Here is a 23521-nt window from a genome sequence, read left to right as displayed (position 1 = left end):
GAGACACTTTGAGGTTTGTTCCTAAACAGTTAAAATCACTGTAAGTCTTACTGGTTTTGAGTAATAGAACTTTGAAAACACTAAAAAAGGGTGAAAATTTCCTCCTTATTTTTTTTATTTTATTTTTTGTAAACAGATGCCTGCAGATAATTATAGCTGTGAGGTATTACCTGGAAAACACAGTGTGATCACAGCATGAAGCCTTACCAAGCCCAATTTAAAATTGTATAACAATAGATTAGAAAATGAGTGTTTTACACACGTTTATCTAAGTGTATGTCTAGGCGTTTCCCAAAAAAGGCCACTTGGAGACTCCGAATGACCCTTTGTTACCACAGACACGTAACATGCTGCTATTCATGAATGCTTAACTCTACAGACATAATTTTGGGCTCAAATGAAAGTTACACTTAGAGATATTATAATCCTGATTCACTGTCAATAATTGCTAACACATAGTAAGTGAAGCATAAAAACATTATAGTGGTTTTTTTTTTCAATTCTTGAAACCAAACTTTCAACAAATAAAGAGACAAAACAAGTTCTATTGAATTAAAACACTTTAATATTAGAACTCACTATAATAATAATAATAAATATATATATATATATATATATACACACACACACACACAGCTATTTACAAATTATATTTATCAGAATAAAGAAAATATTTCTTCCAGAGCACATCCGGGTGCTCTAATATGGATTCCACCGAACATTTGTAAAAAAGAAATTACAGGTTATTGGCATCATGCCAATCATTGTAGCAATCCCGATTTGGAACGAAGCACAAAGGGGTATCACAGGAGGAGCACTTGACTGGTGTCTTTGCCTGGCACTATCTGCACCTCAGACGACCTGCAGTGCTGTGTCCACTGATGTGCACAGGCTTGTGATGTGCTGTGCATGGAGTAGGTGGTGGAGCAGGTCTGCCAGCTGCTGCTGCCAGCTCATCAACGAGTGTCTCCCTAAAGGCCTTCCGGTGCATGGGTAGGGCCTACCTGTCCTTTGCCTTTTGTGATGTCCTTTTAAATGAGGAACGCATTCACCACAGCTATGTCCATAAAGTGATAAAAAAAAGTGGTCTTGTGGATCACTTTGTAGAAGCTGATTAGAGCATCAGATAGGTCCACTCCACCCATGCACCTGTTTGGACATAAAAAAAACAACAACATTGAGATATTTTATTTTATTTCAAATAACATTGATGATTTTATAATACATACTGGTTGTACTCTGTCACTGCTGGTGGAATAGAGATGTCTTTCAACACCCAGTGCCCATCTGCATCTCTGACTCTCCTCTGAACTGTGTTCCCCGCATGGGCTGTGTGAAGTGTGGAACACATGAACACGTCCCTTGTGTCCCGCCACTGAACAAAGAGAAGGTGGCGGGACACAAGGGACGTGTTCATGTGATGATTTACTACTAATCAAGGAACCGGCTTTACTGATTAGATGCGCATAACAATACCGTGCGATATATCGCCCAGTCCTACCCTGAAGACCTTAATTGGTTGCTTCAGGTGTGTTTGATTAGGGTTGGAGATAAACTGTGCAGGACAGTCAATCGGCAGGAGCAGGGTTGGGCACACCTGCTTTACGTCATGTCTCTCAGGTGTTGTTAAGCATTTGAATGACAGTTTAGGACTTGGATCGTATCAGATCGGATGATATCCCGCGATTCATAAAATTTCCGATCCAGTGATTTTGGCCAGTATCGGACTAATACCGATACTGAAAATCGGATCAGCGCACCCCTAGTACAAACACAATATCGCACTCCTACTTGTGTTATATAATTTTATTTAATCTTGGAGTTTTAGGAATTATTGTATTAAGATTATTATTAAAAGGAAATTGTAATTAATTAGAAGATTATTATTATTAACTTGCCTATGATTCAGAAATTCTGGAAGAAGCAGCTAATTTATTTATATAATTGTTTTATTTACTTCTTTTTCAGTATTGATGCTTCAATGGATGAATCCTAGGAAGACGTATCAATGATGAAAACCAACGCAAAAATGAAAAAAAAAAACAAGTTGATGGCCTCCCTCATTTATGTTTATTTGCAATAATGGACATAAAAGAATGTGAAGAAGTCACATATGATTATGTAAGAACTGGATTGCCGTGGCGTGTTAATGCAAAGTCAAAAAGCAAGGTATGTTTACAAAGGTTTGACGACTGATAGCGACCTTTACAACTAAAAATCATGGTTGAATTAACGTCTGTCTGCTATCTGGGTATTATATATCAAGAACTTTTATATATATTTTGAAAACAGTCCTCTCCAGAGCCCACTCCTGCCCATGTATCAGCTCCAGAGCCCATTTCTGCCAAAAAACATTCAAGTGAAACGTAGTTTAATTAATCACAATACTAAAATTAAATTGAAAAAATAATGAAAACATTGCAGTAGAAACATATTTTGGCTTTATAAGCATATAAGACGATACTGCATCAGCATTCTAACGGTAAATCTGTGGTTAACGCATTAACCGCAACCTCATGGAGCTTCAAAAGATCCGAGATCGACTCTCATTACATGCTGTTGGCCGACAGCTTTTATGTTTTACCATTCTTGAGGCTTAAATAGGTAGCTGTTTATTAGCGAGTTTATTAAACTGTTGAATGTTATTGTCTCGATTTGCTGTAGCTACATTTAGATAATGATCTGTGAATCAATAATGGTCAAATCTTTTTATTAATATAATTGTTTATAATTTATATTCAAATGACAGAACAATAGCAGAACTGAAGTGATACTTATTTGCCTTAAGCCAATTTGTTTAATTAATCAAATATGCCTCGACAATTACTATATAGCCTACATTATGTGCATGTGAGTTATGCACATTAGTAGGCAAATTGAAAATAGTCTACCAGATGTCAAAGAGCAGTACTGAGTCATGTCAACATTCTTTTTTCTTAAAAATCACCTATGCGTTGTTGAGCATGCACCATTAGTGCGAACACAAAAATTGGCCTACACATGGATGTCTGTTGAACTTCAGGTAACAAAATGCAGAATGTGGACGACACAAGTTTACGTTGGGCTTAAGACAACAAGTTTTCAAGTTCTTGTACTGTATGTTTACTCAAATCACCTCTTCCCTTTCTCTTTCTTTCAGTGTTTCACAGATATAAATTGCAGACAGTATTGTTGATGTAACAGGGTTAAAAAGAACCTTTGATTTAAAATTTTGTGTGAATTTCATAAAATAAGGCATTTGGGTGTATTCATTGGTGTTAGAAGGCTCCCCTCCTGTGGCTATTAATGGTACTGCAGATATTTGATTTTGTCGCTCTTCTCTTGCCGTACCACAGCAGATTCAAGTGTCGACGCTGTGGGTATGTATGGTTTTTCATGCTCTGACGCATTAACAAATTAATTGTGAAAATGATGCGTTTCAAGTGAATCTTTTTGACTTAATACATTGCATACATATATGTGAACATATGGATAATGCATTTTGCACTTTAACACGATTGTTGAGAGTTTTATAAGATGTATTGAATTTACATGTGCGTCACATGTGCGAGCACGGATTCATTTCTCGTGATTATTGCGTCTGTCTTAACTATCTGACGATTTTTTGTATTATGAGTTAATTGAATGTGTAATCTTTATCTTTCTAGTCCATATGAATGTCTGCAGTCTGTCATCAGCCACAATGTAACTTTTCTTTCTTGTTGTTTCCAAAAAAAAGGTATGTTGCTTTCGTGTTTATTCTATTAACAAATGTTATTTGACAATTAATGAAGATTTACGGATGTTGTCTGCAATTAACTATTCTGTACATTTACATTGGTGTGCTTATTATGAGTATTATGTTAAGTTTTTCATATTTTATATCAATACTATGTGTTGAATGTGAATAATACTATTGACAGCAGATTCAAGTGTCGACGCTGTGGTCCATATGAATGTCTGCAGTCTGTCATCAGCCACAATGTAACTTTTCTTTCTTGTTGTTTCCAAAAAAAAGATAAACTGAAGCTGAATCCCATTTGTGAGTGTCCTTTCACATCCGTTACATTCAGTTCTAGTTCATTTCATCATATCCAACATCAGAATGAGTTTGTCAACCATGCCCACCATTTATGAGAGTGCAGAGCAGTCCTCATCCACTGAATACTCAGATGAGCTCACTGCGGCCCTTGCTGCGGGACGGCGGTGGGCGATAATGGAAGTTTCTGACCCCATACCTGAGGATTACGAGCACGATTACTCCATCTCAGACCAGTGGGTAGAAACAGTGGAGGCAGGAGAAACATCATGTACCTCATCCCTGGTCTTCAGTCATGCTTCTGAAAAGGCTCATTTCCAGCACTCGAGTTTCTCAGATGCAATACCACACCGCAGTGGAGGCAGAAGACGATGCAGGGAGCACCCTTCATTTCCAGATCCACACAGGAAGAACATGTGTCCACCAGTTTTGAGAAGGAGGACCTCACCTCATCCCTGGTCTTCAGCAATGCAGAGGAACATGGTACATCAATGGAAAAGGAACAGTGGAGATTGCGGAGGCACAAAAAGCTACAGATGGCATCACCCTTACGGTCCCAAAGAGGAAAACACATATCCACACAGGAAGCACCTGTGCTCGCAAGATCCACACAGAAAGAACATGTGCCTGCCAGTTTTGAAAAGGGAGACCTCACCTCATCCTTTCTTGTCTTCAGCGATTCACCGGAAGATGGTACACCAATGGGCAATGTCCAGTGGACATTGTGGAGGCAGAAAAAGCTACAGACATCATTCAGAATCCCTAAACATTTAAATAATTGTACATGTCTTACATGCATTTATATAAGACATACTCATATGATAAAATATATATATATATATATATATATACATAGAGGGTATTTATTTGTCAACGACAACACATTAATTAGTTTTATTTAAACAGATCATTTTCATCTGCTGTCACTGGGCTGATTAAATTCACACACTAAGCGAAAGAATAACATTGTAACAACATACAGTATATAAATCATATTTACCATGGCTATGTAATACAACTGATTCACTATTTCAGTATACATTTGCTTGTAACCATAGCCTGACATCATCAGATAAAGGTTTGTTTTATTTTTATGACAGATTTAAGTCCAAAGACATGTACTATACTTTACTTTTATCAGTGGAACTTTTGTATACAAAAAAAAAAAATTACATATATTTTAGGAAGCTTCAGGTGCATTTATTTGATGCATGTTTCACTAGATTTGCTTTTGCCACTTAAAGATTCAGTTTTCTGGAAATTGTACTTCATTCATAAATATTATTTCAATACATTTTTCAATTTCAGTGTTTGCTTTAGTTGGGCTCTTGACACTTTTACTTTCACTTTAAATTTTGTTTGTTTGCTGCTATTGATTTATAGCAGTCAATTAAGACATCTGTGATCTGATAGTGTTGATTATGTTTTGATATAATCATGATTGATCTAAAAAATAAATTCTGTTCAGGTGATTTGTTTCAGTTTGTTAGCAACAGTTTTGTGGTTGTATTGCATATCTGTATATTTCTTATAACTTAAAATTTTTAATATCTATTCTGATCAAATCACTGTCATCTTTATTTAGAAACACAGATATCAATAATCAGCCTGTGTATCTCAATTGTGGTGACATTAATAATCCTTGTTGCCACCAATCACAACTCATTAATGGCTCCCATCATGCATTGCGGTTTGAATAAATTACGACCTGAATTGTCTATGTAATTTACTTTTCCTCCTTGAATATTCTACTCGTCACCGTTGTTGAGAAGCATTGACTGAATCTTGAGGTCTGTGTGTGCCTAAAGGAAAGGTTCTTTTTTTTTTTTTTAAACAACTTTTGAGAAATCCATCAATTATATTTATCATTCTGGATATTTATGCAGAATCTCAGTTATACATTAACCAACAACAGATTAATTATAGACATAAATATCAAATGATGAATATCATTATGTAACCAACATTTTGTAATTGTTTATATTTGTTCATCTGACAGGTAAACTCAGATGCAACAGCAAATTCAATATGAAGTTTTTAATAAAAGGGTGAAGAGCCCAACTAAAGCAAACACTCATCTCCATAACAGTGGCTTAAAATTTTAGATTTTTTCCTTGTGATTCTGCTTTAGGTGTCTTCAATAATGCTCAATCATCACTCATTCAATCACTTAATTATCTCATTAACTTTAACACTCTTGAGTGTGGACTCATATACACTCCAGGTGTGTTAATTTAACACGAGAGATTTTGTCGTGGCGAAGAGCCGTAGTTACCTGACCAGCTGAGCCATATCGCATTAAATATCGCTATCGATACGTCCTCGATATTAACGCGATATGGCTCAGCTTGTCAGTGAACTACGGCTCTTTGTAGTAAATGCCGCTCCATCTGAAAGCAGGTGAAGGTGATTTACTGCTAATCAAGGAACCGGCTTTACTGATTAGATGCGCATAATAATATCGTGCGATATACCCAGATAGCAAACTGACATTGAATCAACGTGGAAACGACGTCTCTCATGACATTGAAACAACGTCGATTTTGCTCATCGAATTAACGTTGAACCAACGTCAGACGCGGCATTCTTCAAAGCTAAATGAAAATCGAAAATTGGTTTGCTTTCATAACGTTGAAACAACGCCGTTGATTTCAAGTTGATTTTCCGTTAGTTTTGAAAGAATGACGCGTCTGACGTTGGTTCAACGTTAATTCGATGAGCAAAACAATGTCAGATCAACGTTGTTTCGATGTCATATTTCCACGTTGATTCAATGTCAGTTTGCTATCTGGGTATCGCCCAGCCCTATTTATAAGTACAGATGTGATGTGTCTGATGAGCTGCTGCTGTGCCTCTCTCACCACAAACGCCTTCTTTCATCAGTTTTTGCACTCTTCTCTTTAACTTTTGGCAGTCTGTTGAACTCAAAGGTATTTTACCGATGCAACCAATAAGCACAGACCAAAAATCGACCATTTTTCAGCAGAAATAATCAGCCAAATGAGCCCGTTCAGTTCAAAGGCATTGTTTATGTTCTGTCCCTCCAAAATGGCTGACTTCCGGATTGATGATGGCGGACGTCCTCAATCCATTTTCATATTAAGAGCCATCTTACTCAGTAACAGACAACAGGGCTCCAGACTGCATTTTGCGACCAAAAATTGAGAGTGTGCGACTGAATTTTACATCCAGTCGCACATGTGCGACCAGTAAATTTGCCACACGTTAAACGCATGGTAAAGCGTGAAAGAGGCGCGTCAATGAATCCGTGACAAGAATAGCGCGAGTAAACGTTTGTGGGAAGGAGACGGAAACAAATCACAAACTGATGTGCGTCTGAGCAATCAGCGATCTATCGACTCTTTAGTCGTAGACCTAGCAACGAATGCAAACAAAATGAAAGTGGAACGAAAATACGCCACTCATGTATGATTAGGACCGTGGAGCTGCAGCAGCGAACTTGCCAGTCGCGGGACGATCTCGCTCACGCAACACTGTTAATAGGAGAGCCAGTGAAGAAATCCATTGAATTCGCCTCAGAATTAATAACATCAACACCACGAGATCCAGTGAGAAACACTCCGATTCGGCGCAGAGTTCTGTTATAAACCATATCAAATCAAACAGCGCTGACGTGGAAACCAGAAAAAACACTTATAGAAGGCTTTCAGTCCACAAATCAGCCTAACAGAACCATGAATTTAGGCAAGTTAACTCTTACCATAAATATGATGATAATGTGTAAGTAGCCTACTACACATCCTTTCCCAGCACTTCAATAATATCATATATGTTTTATTTTTTTGTATTTTTTATGTGATTACCATACCAACACATTTTTGTTCATCCTTTAAAGATTGTCCTTAAACGAAAAATTTGAAGATGTTGGAAAACTCTTATTTAAACACTTAAAATAATAATAATAATACCATTGTAAACAGTAGGATGTTTATTGGCTATTTTCACTCCATATACATATTTTCACTACTTTTATTAATTATTATTAAGACATTATAAATGATAAAAACTAAAGTTAATTTCATCTACACCCTAAATTAAGCTTAGTGATTTATTGTTAGCCCCAGTGCTACCAGATTTTTTTTTTTTTATAGAACTGATTCTAACTTTTTTTATAGTACTGAGTTTATAGAACTCATTTGAGGTGATGCTGCCCTCAACTTTGGGTCTGGAGCCCTGTGAAGTTAAAATAAAACAGCATATCATAATGTTAAGTCTATTTATTATTAAAGAATTTGTCAGTATTACAGTTATTTTGTGGGAAATTTGAATAATTGCATTGCAAGCTTATTTAAGGTGTGCCCCTAAATTTTTTGCTTGCGCTCCTAAAATTTTCAGTCAGGGGCAACAGCGCTCCTAGTAAAAAAAGTTAGTCTGGAGCCCTGGACAATGAACTCGATTGAAACTACGCTTGGCGTGAAATGTTGATGCTTGAAATTGAAACTTACCTCAAGGTCATCGTAATGGCGCAGGATCGAAAAGGGATTTATTTATTTTAATTTATTTTTTTATTAATGCCAAGGTATCAAAAATACAAGGAACCAGGAACATTGCAATAGCCTCCTCCATGCTGGTTTGTTGTAAGACCGTCGCCATGCTTGCGTTACCCCTCCTACCAGTTTCTATGGCCAGTGCGAACGCAAGCAGCAAAACCGAGTTTGGGGTAGAGTAGTTCAGAAGTGGACGGTTTAGAAGTGGACAGTTCCTATAACTAAGTTCTTGTAACTACTTGGTCGGAAAGCGGCTATAGTGGCCATGTGCTTTCTCAGTCTAGTGGAGGATAGTGTCTCTAGGTGTTTTGCTCCACAGCTTTGAGCAATCTTACGGATAACATCTGATCCTCTGAAATGCTTGTGGTCTTCCAAACATGAACACATTCTCATCAGGCACTTCACAGTTACGGCGAGTCTTGACAAGTAACTCCATCGATGTCAGCATACCGGGTGTGAGCAGAATGGGGACGTTTTGTCCTCGTTTGCCTCTTATCTCAGTTCTTTGAAAGTGCTTACAAAGTTTCTTCTCAAGGTTTGACAAAGCAAACTCTACATCTGGATGAGTCAACGAGGTATACCTCAATGTAAAAGCATTCAGGGACATCTTGGATACTTCTCTTCCACGATTGAAAAATCGATTGACCTGACAAAGTGTAATTTTTGCAAGTTCTGCCCAGTTCTTGTTACTCGGTAATTCTTCAACTTTTGTTTGGTACTCCTTACTCTCTCTGTCAAGATACTGGTGAATTTTTTTCACATCTTTAGCAAAGGGAAGAAGTTGCATATTTTGGGGCCTGGGATGACACACACTCACTCCATTTAGTGTCACAGAATTGTTTGAAGGCCTGCACATTGTTAAGAGCGTTCTTATCATTGGACATCATTGCCTTACATTTAATTAGGGCTGGGCAAAAAAAATAGATTTTTCGATTAAACTTTTTTTAAAATGTGGTCGATTCAAAATCGATTCTCAAAGGCCACAAATAGATTTTTTCCAAATTCAGGGCTCGCGGTGCTGCATCTTCTCTCTCTGCACAAGGCAAGCGTCAAGTGAATAATACTCATTCCGCTTCAGCTCTCTGTGTTCAAGTACACAGGCTCTATCTCACTACTCAAAATACTAGACTAAAATACTATCCTGCGTTAGTTTACATTGGATTACTTTATTCCATTTCTGTAGTATTTCTGACATACCCAAAAATCTTTCCGAATATTTTTTTTCTTTTAGTCTCTTTATTTGTGTCTTTATTCTTTTTTCAATTTAATTCAAAGATTGAAATCAAGCTTCCATGTGTTGCAAAAACTCTTAACAAAAAAATGACCCCATTCTAAAAACAAACATTTAAGTAAGATCAATGTAATAAAAAAGTGTCTATATATTTATTTATCTATAGCTATCTCAAACATAAAATAACCTGATTCTGTTTGATCAAGGTGTGTGACCGTTCTGAATTTTCAGCATCAATTTTGCATCTTGTTTCAAAATCCTGTCTATTCATTGTATGCATTTAGCGTATAATGTACCTAAAATAAAAAAAAAGTTTTATATACAGGTTTGTGGCTCATAATTTCTTTTATTAACCACTATTAATTATTAACTATTAATTAACCACTTGTAAACTTATTTCACTGTTCTTTTTTATAAATATAGGATTTGTAATACATCTATATTCATTATAGTCAAATCGAGAATCGAAGCAGGAATCAAGAATCGAAAATCGAATCGAATTTGAACATCTGAATCGATACCCACCCCTAGTCTCTTGTCCTATTGAGGGAAAAATCTGTATAATCTGAAAGAATTCCCAGGTGGGGTAGTCATTACACTAGATCTTTAGTAATTCAGCTTCTTGCCACATAAACAACATTGCGCATGCAACTGTGCAATTCATTCATTCATTCACACACAGACATTAAGACTGTTTCTATGCCATTCATTCATTCACACACAGACATTAAGAATGTTTAAATTCATATTTAAACAGACTTTGTGCAGTTTACAGACACTATTCAATAACGTGATCAGAACAAAGGGCTTAAGAATAAATAACTTACTACATAAGCTGAATCCGTGCTCCTAGAAATGAAACTACCAGAACTTCCGAGGTAACTTTTCCAGGATTATTACGATAATATTATTCCTCTCAGCACAGCAAGACGAGGGAAAGTACAAGGCTTGTATTAAAGTGGATGTTTTATCCAGCTGATGTGGGCGTTTTCATGGCTTGCCTCATTATTTGCGTTTGAATAGCGTGCACTCTCAGTGGGTGGGGTCACATTAACACATAATAAACTATAATTTTGTTACAATAGGTTGAATGACACGTCTGCCGTATCCTGAAGGTGTCTTTATCGCTTTTACTAGCACTTTGTAACTTCGGGTTTCGGGTAGGAACCCGAACACAAAAAGAACTACAAAATTCGACCTCTTTGCGGCATACGTCACTTCCCCGACCACCCCAAACTTCCTCAGATTCTGATGTGAGTGCGTCAAACTCGCGTTTGATTGCCTTTACATTACATTTTCAGTTAGTCTAAAAGTAGATTGAATGTCAGTTTATTGTCAAATTTGGCTTTCAATAAATTATTATTCTATAACATCTTGTTTATCATCTCTGAATATATCTTGGGGAAAATTCACTAGATTAGTGCAGAAAAATTTCGATTTATAGTGGAAAGCTGAAAAGACGCATCTTTCTCTTTAAGAACACGTGCGGAGCGGAGGTCCAAAAAAAAACAACAACGGCCATTTAGTTCTCCTTCTCTTAACACTACAAAGACAGTTCACCTATCAAAATAAACCACATAACAGAATAAAGTCCAGTCCTGGGTGAACTACAACGACACAAGTTTTTATTTATTTGTTTTTATCCAGCGTTATTGTGTGGTGTGATGCGGAGCACAAGAGAACAACAAAGTTTGAAGCTGCTCGTTTAAAAGATCTTGCTTGTCTCTCAATCGTCAAACTATAAAAGAATAAAAAAAGAGATTTGGAAAGGGCTTGAACCCAGCTTTAATATGATCGCAAAACCTGTAATATATCAAATTTCACCATGTGGTGGGTTCTCCTAGATCGCATCACATTTATTCCTTCTCCTATGCCACTGAAACATAGAACTCTTTCGGCTATTGATCAGCATCCTAGAATGAGAACAAATTCAATCAGACCAATTTATGAAACAAAAACAACCTTTAATGTCACTTTCTGGTTGACATAATCCTTATTTATGACAAGTTATTTTCTGAAAAATAACATTCAAAAACAGGTCCCTCTTCCATCTCGGTATCTCCCCCCGCCCAAATAAAAAGAAAGGAAAAAAGTTTCTCCTGAGCACAGCGTTCATGACAAATATAAACATCGGCGAATGTCATTTTTATTTTCCATTGGCTGATGGCATATAACGAGGCAAATATTGTCTGTTACCAATGTTCAGCCAATGCATTGGTGCATCCCTAACCAAAACAAATGTCTTTCTAACAACATGACATCATGACTTTTGTGTAAACATACACGGCACTTTCAAGTCAAGTGGCGTGTTATCTATACGCATTTTGAGCTATCCGTGTGTATCCGTGGATGTCTAAGTGCCGTTAAATGTCCGAGTGATTTCGTGTGTATGTACATGCCGTTAAATGTCCGAGCCAAACGAAGCAAAATGTAGATCTACATCTGGGAAGTGATATTTTTTTCCTAGGATGGTATGGGAAGACTCATAAATGCTATTAACCCCAGTGACGGGTAAGTTTAGGGATGGGGTTGGAGTAGGTCATATATTTATCAACGGCTGTCATAAACACGCTGAAAAGCGATTATGCGTGTTGATAGCACGCCAAAATTGGAAATAAGAAATGGCGTGTCATACATATACCATGTCATGAGATCAGGCTGTTTCTAAAAGTATGGGTTGCCTGCTTTCACTTCCCCAAAAGGCCTGTAGCCATGATAACCATTGCTTGTTTGGCAGCTGTTCCTTATACGCCATAAATGGCGTCATTTCTCCGGTCATGATAAAATAGTTTTTTGATTGCCATCTCGTCCAGGATTACTGTGCACATTCTTTCCACAGGGGTTATAGTGGTGGTGATGACCCCTATTTGGGAGATGATTCCCTGCAGGAAGCCAGGCTGTTATATCTTCAAATTATGAAACTGGTCAAAGTTGAATAGTCTACTTTCATAAATTGGTATTTACACAGAAATATCCTACACGTCCAGCGACATAACGCATAAGCATTCTTGTAGAGGGAAGAGCAAATATCATCCTCAGTTGACGATACGCCTTTGGACTGCTGTGTAAAAGCTGCAGCCCCAGATCCTTCATTTTCCGGTCAAACCTTCTTCCTCTATCTTTTTTCCCTGCTTCTGACAGCTGTGCCTTAATGAAGTTCCGGCAGCCCTCAGGACACCTCTGGAGCATCTCAGCCATACTTTTATGGGCACTAGATTCAAGATGCATTCCGATTTGTTAAATCAAGGGTTTATAATTCTAAAAGCAGCTTTTTTTTTTCCTTTCTTTTTTTTTTTTTTTTTTGCATTTTATTGACATTACTTGGTATTTTTAGGCTTATCAGCTGGCTTCCTTTTCTTCCATTTTAGCTTTTGGTCACCTGAGCCTGTTATAGTAATAGTAATTTTGTGTTGCACTACCTCAGTGCAGTCCTGATTCAATTTTGAGGTGCACTTATACTTAATTCCAGCAGCCTGCCACCCAACTGATGCATTCTCTCAGGAAGTTCTCCTTCTCCTGGTTTCCTGCACCGAGTCGTCGTCACCAGGGGTTTGGATGTTCAATATGTTCAGTATTGTTGTAGTATAGTATTACCCTCCTCATTCCCAGGTCCTCCTCCTGTCAGTCAGGATTTGGCATTCTGATTCCCTTTGAATCAGAATAAATTGTCGAATTATGTTTTACTTTAAAGTCTTGAATTAATGATATTTACATGCATTGATGTTGGCTCTGTTCGGTTTACCTTAAGGTGGGCCATTGCTGCTTTTATCCATGCTAGGCTGCATGGATGCGCAGGGAGTTCTTAGCCAGAAAGAACCTCACTTTATTTGTATTGTTATACAATATGTATTTGTTATTTTGCTGAAGGGCAATTAATTTTACAGCAAGACAGCAGACAAAAGTACAATTTACAATACGTTGATCATTTCAGTAAAAGTTAAAAGGTACCTTAACAGATTAACATTAAAATAAGCACTCACACACAGTACACAGAAACAAATACCACCAATCCAAACTGTATATTTGACAATAGTGGTAATTAATACAGGTTCATATGTTAATGATTCTTCATGATTTTCATCTTAAATCATATGCTGAAGGTTCAGAATTATTGGAATCACATTCTGCAAAGCTCCTGTTCTCTTAAGGGAAACAGTAGGAAACCACTGAAAGTGTTGTGGTTACTGTGGTCATCATATATCCTCCTGTTAGGCCAAAGTCTCACATAGACAACATCTCCAACCTCCAGGATCAACACAACTCCATTAGAGGAGTTTAACCGATCGTTTGCCTGAAGAGCATTGGCTACAACCACATGCTCTCCATTCTTAAAAATGGCTGCAGATGCTGAAGTTGGGCCATGACCAAATACTGAGAATCTGAACATGTATGCTCCTTTCAGCGGGGCTGTGAAAATACCTAAATCAAATAACATGAGATACAGAATCAGATGTTTCCTGTATGATCACTTAAAGAACATTTAAAGGAGAACTCTGGCGCAAAATTAACCTTTGGTTAAAGGGGTCATGACATGGTTATTTGTTTTGTTTTATTATGTTCCCTTAGGTGCAATTATAGTATTACTATAGTTTTTTGTAAATTTTTTTTAAATGTAGTGATTTTTGACATTTTCCCACCCTGTTTCTCACCCTCTGATTCAAACAGTCTGTTTTGGGGTGTTTCCCCTTTAAGACTTCAGTCTTAACGCCTGTACTGTTATGATTGGCCAACGTCAGTGCAGCTTATGCATAAATTATTAGGTTAATCATTTTGTATCACATGTAGACTAAACCAGGGGTTCCCAACCTTTTTTGTGCCAGGGACCGGCATATTCATAAAAAAATTCCAGGGACCAGCTGTCAATTTGAATACTTCAATTTTAAGATGCATCGCTTGGATTCGGAAAATATCACTGTGCAAAACAGTAACAGGATATAATTTACTTGCATATAATGAACTAGGTGGCAACAAAGGCTCCTTGCATACCAATCTTTTTAAACTTTCAGAACGGTTCACAAAAAGTTTCTCTTTTCTCCCATTCAATTAGGTCTACTTCAAAAGCAACTCACATAGCACTCACTCACTAGCAGGTGCATAGACGTTGGAACCCCCACCCCCGGCCGCCCCCTAAATTCACATAAGGATTCAATAAGGATTATGCATTAGCATGCATTGTGCATCATCATGCAATTTATACGCAAAAATTAGTTTTTACGTGCATTTGATACGCAGAAAAATTAATAATTGGTCAGAATTATGTCTGACCCATTCCAAATGTTTTCCGACATATGGTGACCCAAGCACTGATGGACCAAAGAGCGCACATTTCGACATGTGCAGTAAAAACTTGTTTTCAGAAAGAAAGAAAAAAATTCTCAGAAAATGCATTTTAATACTAATATATTGAAAAGGCTGTTTATATACTCAATTAATAAAGGAGTTCAGACAAAGGAAACTTATCAGTCGACATGCGTTTTTATATTTAATATGAGGGAAATAGACATGCATGCGTGACAAAAAATCTTTAACTTTTAGGTAGCAAAATTTCCATACCTAATCTACTTTTTCTTTTTCTTTCTCTATATTTCAAGTTGGTCATCGCCTTTCCTTTTACCGGAACTGTCCGCAATGAAATTAGCCATTAAAGTCTGCTGAGCCCGCTCATCTCTCTGCATACTTCTGTCACTTTAGCTGCACGCATGCCATGCACGCACCGCGCTCAGTCTGTTTAGATATGACGCGTTGCTAAGCAATCGGAAGGCGCTCAAAGAAACACGTTTTTATATTTTTACTTATTTGTATTTAATTATTGTTTGTGTTTTGGATTAAATAACATGACATGTTAAAAAGCATCTTAAAAAGACAAATATTATTATGGAGAAAAAAAAATCTGGGAATATTTCAAGGCCCGGTACTAACGTGTTCACGGACCGGGGGTTGGGAATCACTGTTCTAAAACAGAAAAATGTTCTTAAATAGGTCATTCATTGAAGGTGCGGTACGGTAAAATACGGTATACATGCGTTTTATATTTAGCCTGAAATAGACAGGCATTCATGAGTGACAAAAAATCTTTAAGTTTTAGGAGGCAAAATATATTTTTTGTAATTCTGTGAATTACACTGCTCAAATCAGATGAGGAAGGGTTGGCTCTTTTCACAAAACATAAAATATTATTTTTCATGTTCACAGAAGAAAAAAAAAAAAATACAGACGTGACAGTTCTTCGACGGACACGAGCACTCTGAAGCAGCACTTAAAGACTGCTTTAAAACTTTCACAGATCTCAAAAAAAGCACAAAGCCTTTCTGTAAAGTGAATTTATTTTTTTATATATTTTTTCTTGATTTTAATTAATGATTCATCAACCAATTGTCTGGATTTATTAAATAAGTAGGAAAAGCAGACAATTACTGATAATCAAGGCACAGAGGCACCGATGTGCGAAACATATATCTTAGGACTTAGGACTTAGACCTATATCTACATTGAAATGTCTACTTGTAAGTAGAACGATTCAAAACGAAAGAAAACGTAATGCTCTCTGCTTATGAAATGAACTGTGCATTTCTCTCTGGCACATGCACTATGCAAAGATTGCACAGCATCGTCAACTTTATCTTAACAATTAAAATGTCTCCTTGCTATATTTGTTCTTTGTGACAGCTTTTTATTTTCGGCAGTGCCGCTGCTACCCTTAGGCTAAAGCGTTAAGTTACAAGTTACAAGCTCACCGCCGCATCAAAAACATGATTGCGTGATAAAAACATGAAAAATACTACCTAAACATAACCTAACTGTTTAGAAAAAAAACCCATAATGAATAGCCTAATGCGCATACATACAACTCTTTTGTTTGAAATGGAAAAAATATAGCTGCTAGACCTATCTAAAAAAAAAAAAAGGTTCGACTATCAGTCGACTACGGCAAAATCTAACGAAGAACAACCTTGGTTGCCCCACAGCGGAGCCCCCTTGGAAAGGATGCATACTGCCCACCGTTAGTAACGCTTCAGGCCGCATCCATTTCCAGCGAAGATGTTATAACAAAGCATCGATTATGGTCACAAAGACCGTATCGACCACAACCTGCCGGTATTCCGTTTCAGGGAATCAAGAAAGATGCTCAACAAACACCAGAGGCCAGTCTCAAGGGACTGGTACCCCTAGTAGATTTTGTAGAAGAGTGGTATCATCTCCCCAACATATCTGCATGGGTCCTGCAGATAATAAGATCTGGGTACAGACTGCAGTTCGCGCACCGCCCCCCAAGTTCTCTGGGGTGGTGCAGACTACAGTGGTCTCAGAGCAGGCTCAGGTGATGGAACAAGAAGTACAGACTCTTCTGTTGAAGGGAGCCATAGAACGAGTTCTTCCAGTAGACAGGGAGTCCGGGTTTTACAGACGGTACTTTATAGTTTCAAAGAAGGATGGGGAATTAAGGCCAATTTTAGATCTCAGGGTTTTGAACCGATCTCTGAGGAGGTTCAGGTTCAAAATGTTAACTATTCCTGCAATCTTGAGTCAAATCAGGTCCGAGGACTGGTTTGTCACGATAGATTTAAAAGACGCCTCTCTAAAAGACGATTTTCACATCTCCATCCTTCCCTGTCACAGGATGTACCTGAGGGTCGCTTTTGGGGGCGAAGCTTACCAATATCAGGTTCTTCCGGTCGGCCTAGCACTCTCTCCCCGCACATTCACCAAATGTATGGACGTAGTCCTTGCTCCACTGAGACTTCAAGGCATTCGTATACTGACTTATCTCGACGTCTGAATAATAAATATCTTATGTCTGCATATTCTCTCCCAAGGGGAATCTGTTTCGCATGATCAGAGTAACGCGCAGGTGCCTTCGTTCTCTGCAAATATGGAAGAAACCTTGGTTCCTATCCTATAAACTGCCTAGAGTTGATGGCTGTGTTCAGGGCTTTGAGGAGCTTCCTTAGTACGATCAGAATATATGTCAGGGGTAGCCTATCTGAACTGACAAGGGGGGCTCAAATCGCGCCCTCTGTGCAGACTGGTGCATCAAATTATCCTTTGGTCCCAGGGAAAAATACTGTCGATAAAGGCAGTATACATTCCGGGGGTTCAGAATCAGGGAGCAGACATCCTGTTGAGGCAGGGGCTGAGGCCCGGGGAATGGAGACTTCATCCGGAGGTGGTGAAGTCGATATTGGAGAGGTTTGGACAAATGGAAGTGGATCTGTTTACGTCTCGAGAGACGTCCCACTGTCCACTTTGGTTCTCCCTCTCACATCCAGCCTGCACTGGGGTTGGATGCCATGGTACAGGCCTGGCCAAGGCTTCGCCTGTACGCGTTTCCCCCGATCGCTCTGCTCCCGGGAGTCCTGGAGAGGGTCCGTCAGGAGGGCATCAGTCTACTTCTGGTTGCCCCAATGTGGCCGACACGAGTATGGTTTTTGGACATAATATCACTCCTAATAGCTCCGCCATGGCAGATTCCTCTGAGGAGGGATCTGTTGTCTCAGGCGGAGAGCACAATCTTCCACCCTCATCCAGAGCTGTGGAAGCTGTGGGTCTGGCCTCTGAGGGGGTTCAGTATTCAGGGGGTACCTGATTACTGGTCTATCAGCTGGAGTGGTTGAAACCATACTTAGCTCTAGGGCTCCGTCTACCAGGAGATTATATGGCCTTAAGTGAAATGTGTTCGTCACTTGGTATAGAGAACATGAGTTAGATCCAGTAAACTGCCCGGTGGCTTCAGTTCTGGATTTTCTCCAAGATAGTTTCTCTGCGGGTCTCTCCCCGTCCACTCTTAAGGTGTACGTAGCTGCCAAATTTGGCTTTCCTCGCGCCATTATATGATGGGCCTTTGGGGAGGCACCAGTTGGTCATTCGATTTCTCCGTGGTACTTGGAGGATGAGGCCGGCAACCAGGTCCAGGGTTCCTGCCTGGGACCTGGCAATAGTTCTGGAAGGGTTATCCCTGGCTCCCTTCGAACCTTTAGAGTCGGCTTAGCCCAAGGACTTAACACTGAAAATGTTTTTTCTCTTGGCAATTCTCCAAGCCCGGGCAGTAACGCCGGCTTGCTTGGAGTTTGCCCCTGGCAGAGTAAAGGCCTTTTTGCACCCGAGTCCGGGCTACGTGCCTAAAGTTCCATGAAATACGGCTCGTTCTATAGTCCTTCAGGCATTCCATCCTCCACCTCATGTGTCAGCGGAAGAAGAGAGGCTTTACTTGCTCTGCCCCGTCAGAGCTTTGAGCTTATACCTTGAGAGGTCCTCTTCTTGGAGAAGGTCGGACCAGTTGTTAGTATGTTTTGGGTCACCTAAGAGGGGGCTCCCGGCAACCAAACAAACTATAAGTAACTGGATTGTCCAGGCTATTACTGAGGCTTACAGGCTGCGCAGTGTGCCTTCACCTTTGGCCTTAAGGGCTCATTCAACTAGAGGCATGGCTTTATCTAGGGCCCTTCTTTCGGGAGTACCTCTGCAGGAGATCTGTGAGGCAGCCGGCTGGGCAACCCCACATACTTTCATCAGATTTTACAGTCTCCATCTTCCCAGTACGCCCGGTGCACACGTGCTCATTCCTTGCTGAGTGCCTATACAGTTTCACTCCAGGGCAGGCCTATTCGGTGCGTGGCCTAGTGGGCATTCGTTCCCCAAAGAGTCGATTTTATCGACGCAGTGTTGAGTTCGCTCGATAGGGAACGTCTCGGGTTATGACCATAACCCTTGTTCCCTGAGAAGGGAACGAGACACTGCGTCGTGTTGCCACGCCCCTTTAGGCCTTTGAGCGCCGTGCTTCATCGTGACGCTAGTGTGTGTTGTGACAGCGTCACTTATATACTTCCGGGTATGCCATCACATGTTACGTCACGACGCAACACCAATCGGGATTGGATTAGTTTCATTCATACTTCAGAGGCGCACGCTTAGAGAGCGTCCCCAAAGAGTCGATTTTATCGACGCAGTGTCTCGTTCCCTTTTCAGGGAACAATGGTTATAGTCATAACCCGAGACGTTTCTCATGTCATGACCCCTTTAAATAAATCATTGGTACCTAGTCGACCGTTCTCTGAGATTTGTTTTCATGATAATCGAATGTAAAGAGTTTTATCTATAAAAACCGTTTAGCGTATAATGCTAGTATATGGGGGCATTTAATAAGAAAAAATAATTTGCTAGTTAATACCACTAACAAGGCTCAAAATTGCCCCACACTAATACAGTAAGATAATGAGGGTCCATACATGCAAAACGAAGCATTGAGAACTTTGTAAGTGTACAGACCATTAATTAAGATAATTTATAAAGACAGTCCACTTTCTGTATACAGGCAGGAGCCATCTTTGGAAAACAGTCTCGACAAGTCGAATCACGAACGGCGTGCCAAGTAAGCTGAACTGTATGAAGTTCAGTAAATTTCTGAACTGTATGAACGTTGTTCATGGTTCGACTTGTCGAGACTGTTTTCCAAAGATGGCGCTGCCTGTATACACTGAGTGGACTGTCTTTATAAAGTATCTTCTTATTAAACGGTCTGTACCAGGGGCGTAGCCAGTATTGGGCCAGGGCGGCACTGGACCACCCACACTACTCACTGGCCCGCCCAGGCAAGTTTGATAAAAATACATTTTTAGTTTATTTTTATAATTCAAATGTATTTAATGGAAATATATGAAAATATACCTGATTTATTGTTGAATGATGTGTATGTTTAATTCGTTTTGCCGAATAAAAATGCAACTGTTGAAGCAAGTTGTAGAAAGCCTCCCTCCGGAAAGTCATTGGTTGCTATGGTTGCTGGGGGTTCCGATAGGAAAACTCTCGGCGGTGCCACAATAAAGGCTAAACAACTTTCTTTAATGTGCTATTTGGAAAAAGCGAGAGTTGAGGAAGAAGACACGCCACTGCCTCGAGTCCACCCAGCCAGTTCTTCAGACTTATTAACCCACAAGAACAAGACTAGTCAGGTGCTGGCGGCGGCCGCTTCTCTCTCCCTCTCTCCCGGTCTGCCTGACGTGGGTTTACCCGCTGATCTAACTGCGATATTATTATTTTAGCTTACTTTGTTTTCGGGTGAACTGTATTTGTGTCACAGTCCTTCGTCTGCACCAGTCTGTCTTCGTCATCTGCACTACACTTCCCAGGATCCTCTTGTCTCTACTCCCGAACTCACTCCCTCATCAGCCACCTGTTCCTCGTCTTGTTCATCAGTATCACCTGTCTTCACATCATTATGTTTGATTCATCTATGTATTTAGTTCCCTCTGTTCCATTCAGTCCTTGTCGGTCGTTGTCTATGTTACTTTGCGTCAGAGAGTGTTTCATCCTGTATTCCTGCCTATACCCGTACCTGTTTGCTGTTTTGAGTTTTAGTAAAGTGTTTGAATTGGAGCATTTTCCTCCTCGGTCTTCTTCTTCTACCTACGCACAATTTGCACTGGTGACTAGCCTGAATAAAATAGACACGTTGTCTACACACTGGTTTGTCCAGCCTTTATTGAGCTCTGTTGGTTGAACATGATGATTTGCCGAATATAAAGGTGTTACTGTTTTTGCACTTTGTCTATTAATTTTTCTACTCTCTAAAGTTAATTATTATTGAAGTATTTTTTTTCTATGAAAACCTATAGGCCCACTCACATTTTCACTGGCCCACCCAAAACACAATTTCTCCCTACGCCACTGGTCTGTACACTTACAAAGTTCTCAATGCTCCGTTTTGTATTTAGGGACTCTTATGTTACTGTGTTAGTATGGGGCTATTTTGAGCCTTGTTAGTGGTATTAACTAGTGATTTCTTTTTACTTTCGATACATTAGATGCCCCCATTTACTAGCGTAATACACTGCACAGTTTTTAAAAATAAAACGCTTTACATTTGATTATAATGAAAACAAATCTCAGAGAAAGGTTGAGTAGGTACCGATGTTTTATTAGACCAAAAGTTCATTTTGCGCTGGAGTTCACCTTTAATTCTCTGATACACATTACACAACTGCAGAGAGGTCTTAAAGGAGCAGAAGGGTTTTCGTTACTATAAACTGAGTTTTATGACTCATTTCATTGATCATTACCTGTGATTGGGTTGTAGGCGTTCCCTATGTTTGTGAAGACGTTCCTGTAGGTTAGTGTGATTTCATTGGTAAAAGGACCAATATCTCCACTGCCAGATTGCATTAGTGAAGCTGAAAAAGCTATTTCTCTGTCTGTTATTGAAAAACATAAACAATATTGTGATATATTACACTCTATTACACTCAGAATGTATACACTGAATTTGACATAATTCAAGCACACTCTCACCTCTATTTTCCTTTCTCAACTCCACTTGACCCAAAGTAAGATTTGAGATTTCTGTGAAGGAATAAAGAATTTGTTAAATGACATTTACACTGATTGTACTAGATACAAAATTTACACATTATACACAAACATGACAGAAGAATGTTTTGTTGAGGTACCATCATTTTTCTTGTTCATCTCTTCAAAGATAAACGTCTGTTGTTCCCTCAGTTGTGTCTCTAAAGCTCTGTTGATGGTTTTCTGCTCTGTAACTGTGGCGGTCAGTTCTCTGATGTTTGTTTTCTGCTCTGTAACTGTGGTGGTCAGTTCTCTGATGTGTGTTTTCTGCTCTGTAACTGTGGCGGTCAGTTCTCTGATGTTGGTTTTCTGCTCTGTAACTGTGGCGGTCAGTTCTCTGATGTTTGTTTTCTGCTCTGTAACTGTGGTGGTCAGTTCTCTGATGTTTGTTTTCTGCTCTGTAACTGTGGCGGTCAGTTCTCTGATGTTGGTTTTCTGGTCTGTAACTGTGGTGGTCAGTTCTCTGATGTTTGTTTTCTGCTCTATAACTGTGGTGGTCAGTTCTCTGATGTTTGTTTTCTGCTCTGTAACTGTGGTGGTCAGTTCTCTGATGATGGTTTTCTGCTCTGTAACTGTGGCGGTCAGTTCTCTCAGCGCTGCATGGATGTCAGTGAAGAACAGTTGGTAGTTTTGTCGGCTGTCAGTTGAAGCTTCATCTCTCAAAGTGTCTGTTTGAGGTGGATTCTGTCCTCCGTCCTCAGATCTGAGCTGTTGACTGATCCCATTCTCATTGAGTCCTCCATCTACCTGATGCTGTACGACACACAAAAAGGTTTCCAACAGCAGCAGTAAACAGACTAAACCCTTCATTCTTCACTGATGTTTGTTTCCAGCTCTTGCTCTTCATCCTCACAGCCTCGCATATTCCTTTTATAGAGTCCTGATTTACTGTCTTTTGTACTTGATTTATATTGCTCCAGATAAAGAAGTAGTTCAAGTTAATTGTTAATCATAATCAAAGGAATGTCAGGGTTCAGTACATGTTTATCTCTATCCATCTATCCATTGTTACACTGTGTTGATCTCAACAGAAAATAGACTCAAAGTATTACTATTAAATCTTTATGTAAATCAGTGGTCGGCATCTTTGTATCCTTGTTGTACGTGAGGGGATCAAAGAAGCTGGTCTTGAAAATGGATTGTATTATCTAGAGACTTGCGCGGGACGGGTTTTTCAAGCTCCCGCAAGATTTTGTCCCACTCCCGCCCCCTCCCGCAAAAAAAAAAAGTTTTTTTCCCGTTCCAGTCCGCAACAATCAAGTTTCGTCCCGCTCCCAACCGCAAAAGCCCTCTCCGATGGTACGTTGGAAGCTGGAATGCAAAGTACATGCCGTGTTACTTTACTTAAACTCGGAAATTCTTGACATCGTCTTTTCCACCAATGGAGGACATCATCGGGTCAGTGTGCTTGTAATCCATCCAACT

At 39.3% G+C, this 23521-nt stretch overlaps 1 protein-coding gene and 1 long non-coding RNA gene across 2 annotated transcripts; both read right to left on the bottom strand.

Moving 5' to 3' along the window:
* Nucleotides 1–1914: 1914 nt before the first annotated feature.
* On the bottom strand, nt 1915–6469 carry LOC148969293 (uncharacterized). The gene is made up of 3 exons (XR_016149954.1): nt 4294–6469; nt 4108–4217; nt 1915–2341 (listed from the first exon to the last, which is right to left on the bottom strand). It is a non-coding gene; the product is annotated as an uncharacterized LOC148969293 (long non-coding RNA).
* Nucleotides 6470–13561: 7092 nt separating this feature from the next.
* Nucleotides 13562–22943, bottom strand: LOC120473741 (uncharacterized). The gene is made up of 4 exons (XM_089126933.1): nt 22198–22943; nt 22040–22090; nt 21811–21942; nt 13562–14176 (listed from the first exon to the last, which is right to left on the bottom strand). The coding sequence occupies exons 1-4, from the start codon at nt 22904–22906 to the stop codon at nt 13875–13877; spliced, it is 1194 nt and encodes a 397-aa protein (XP_088983059.1). The 5' UTR covers nt 22907–22943; the 3' UTR covers nt 13562–13874.
* Nucleotides 22944–23521: the final 578 nt, after the last annotated feature.

This window comes from Pimephales promelas, chromosome 24 (assembly GCF_988280905.1).
Source record: "Pimephales promelas chromosome 24, fPimPro1.hap1.1, whole genome shotgun sequence".
Classification (NCBI taxonomy): Eukaryota; Metazoa; Chordata; class Actinopteri; order Cypriniformes; family Leuciscidae; genus Pimephales; species Pimephales promelas.
This window is presented reverse-complemented; position numbering and strand designations above follow the sequence as displayed.

Excerpts from the sequence above, each read along its gene's own strand:
- LOC120473741 (XM_089126933.1), bottom strand. The coding sequence starts at position 22,906 with ATGAAGGGTTTAGTCTGTTTACTGCTGCTGTTGGAAACCTTTTTGTGT. Across the intron at positions 21,943-22,039 it reads GTTGAGAAAGGAAAATAGAG|ACAGAGAAATAGCTTTTTCA; the intron begins GTGAGAGTGTGC and ends TTTCAATAACAG. Across the intron at positions 14,177-21,810 it reads CGCCTACAACCCAATCACAG|GTATTTTCACAGCCCCGCTG; the intron begins GTAATGATCAAT and ends TATTTGATTTAG.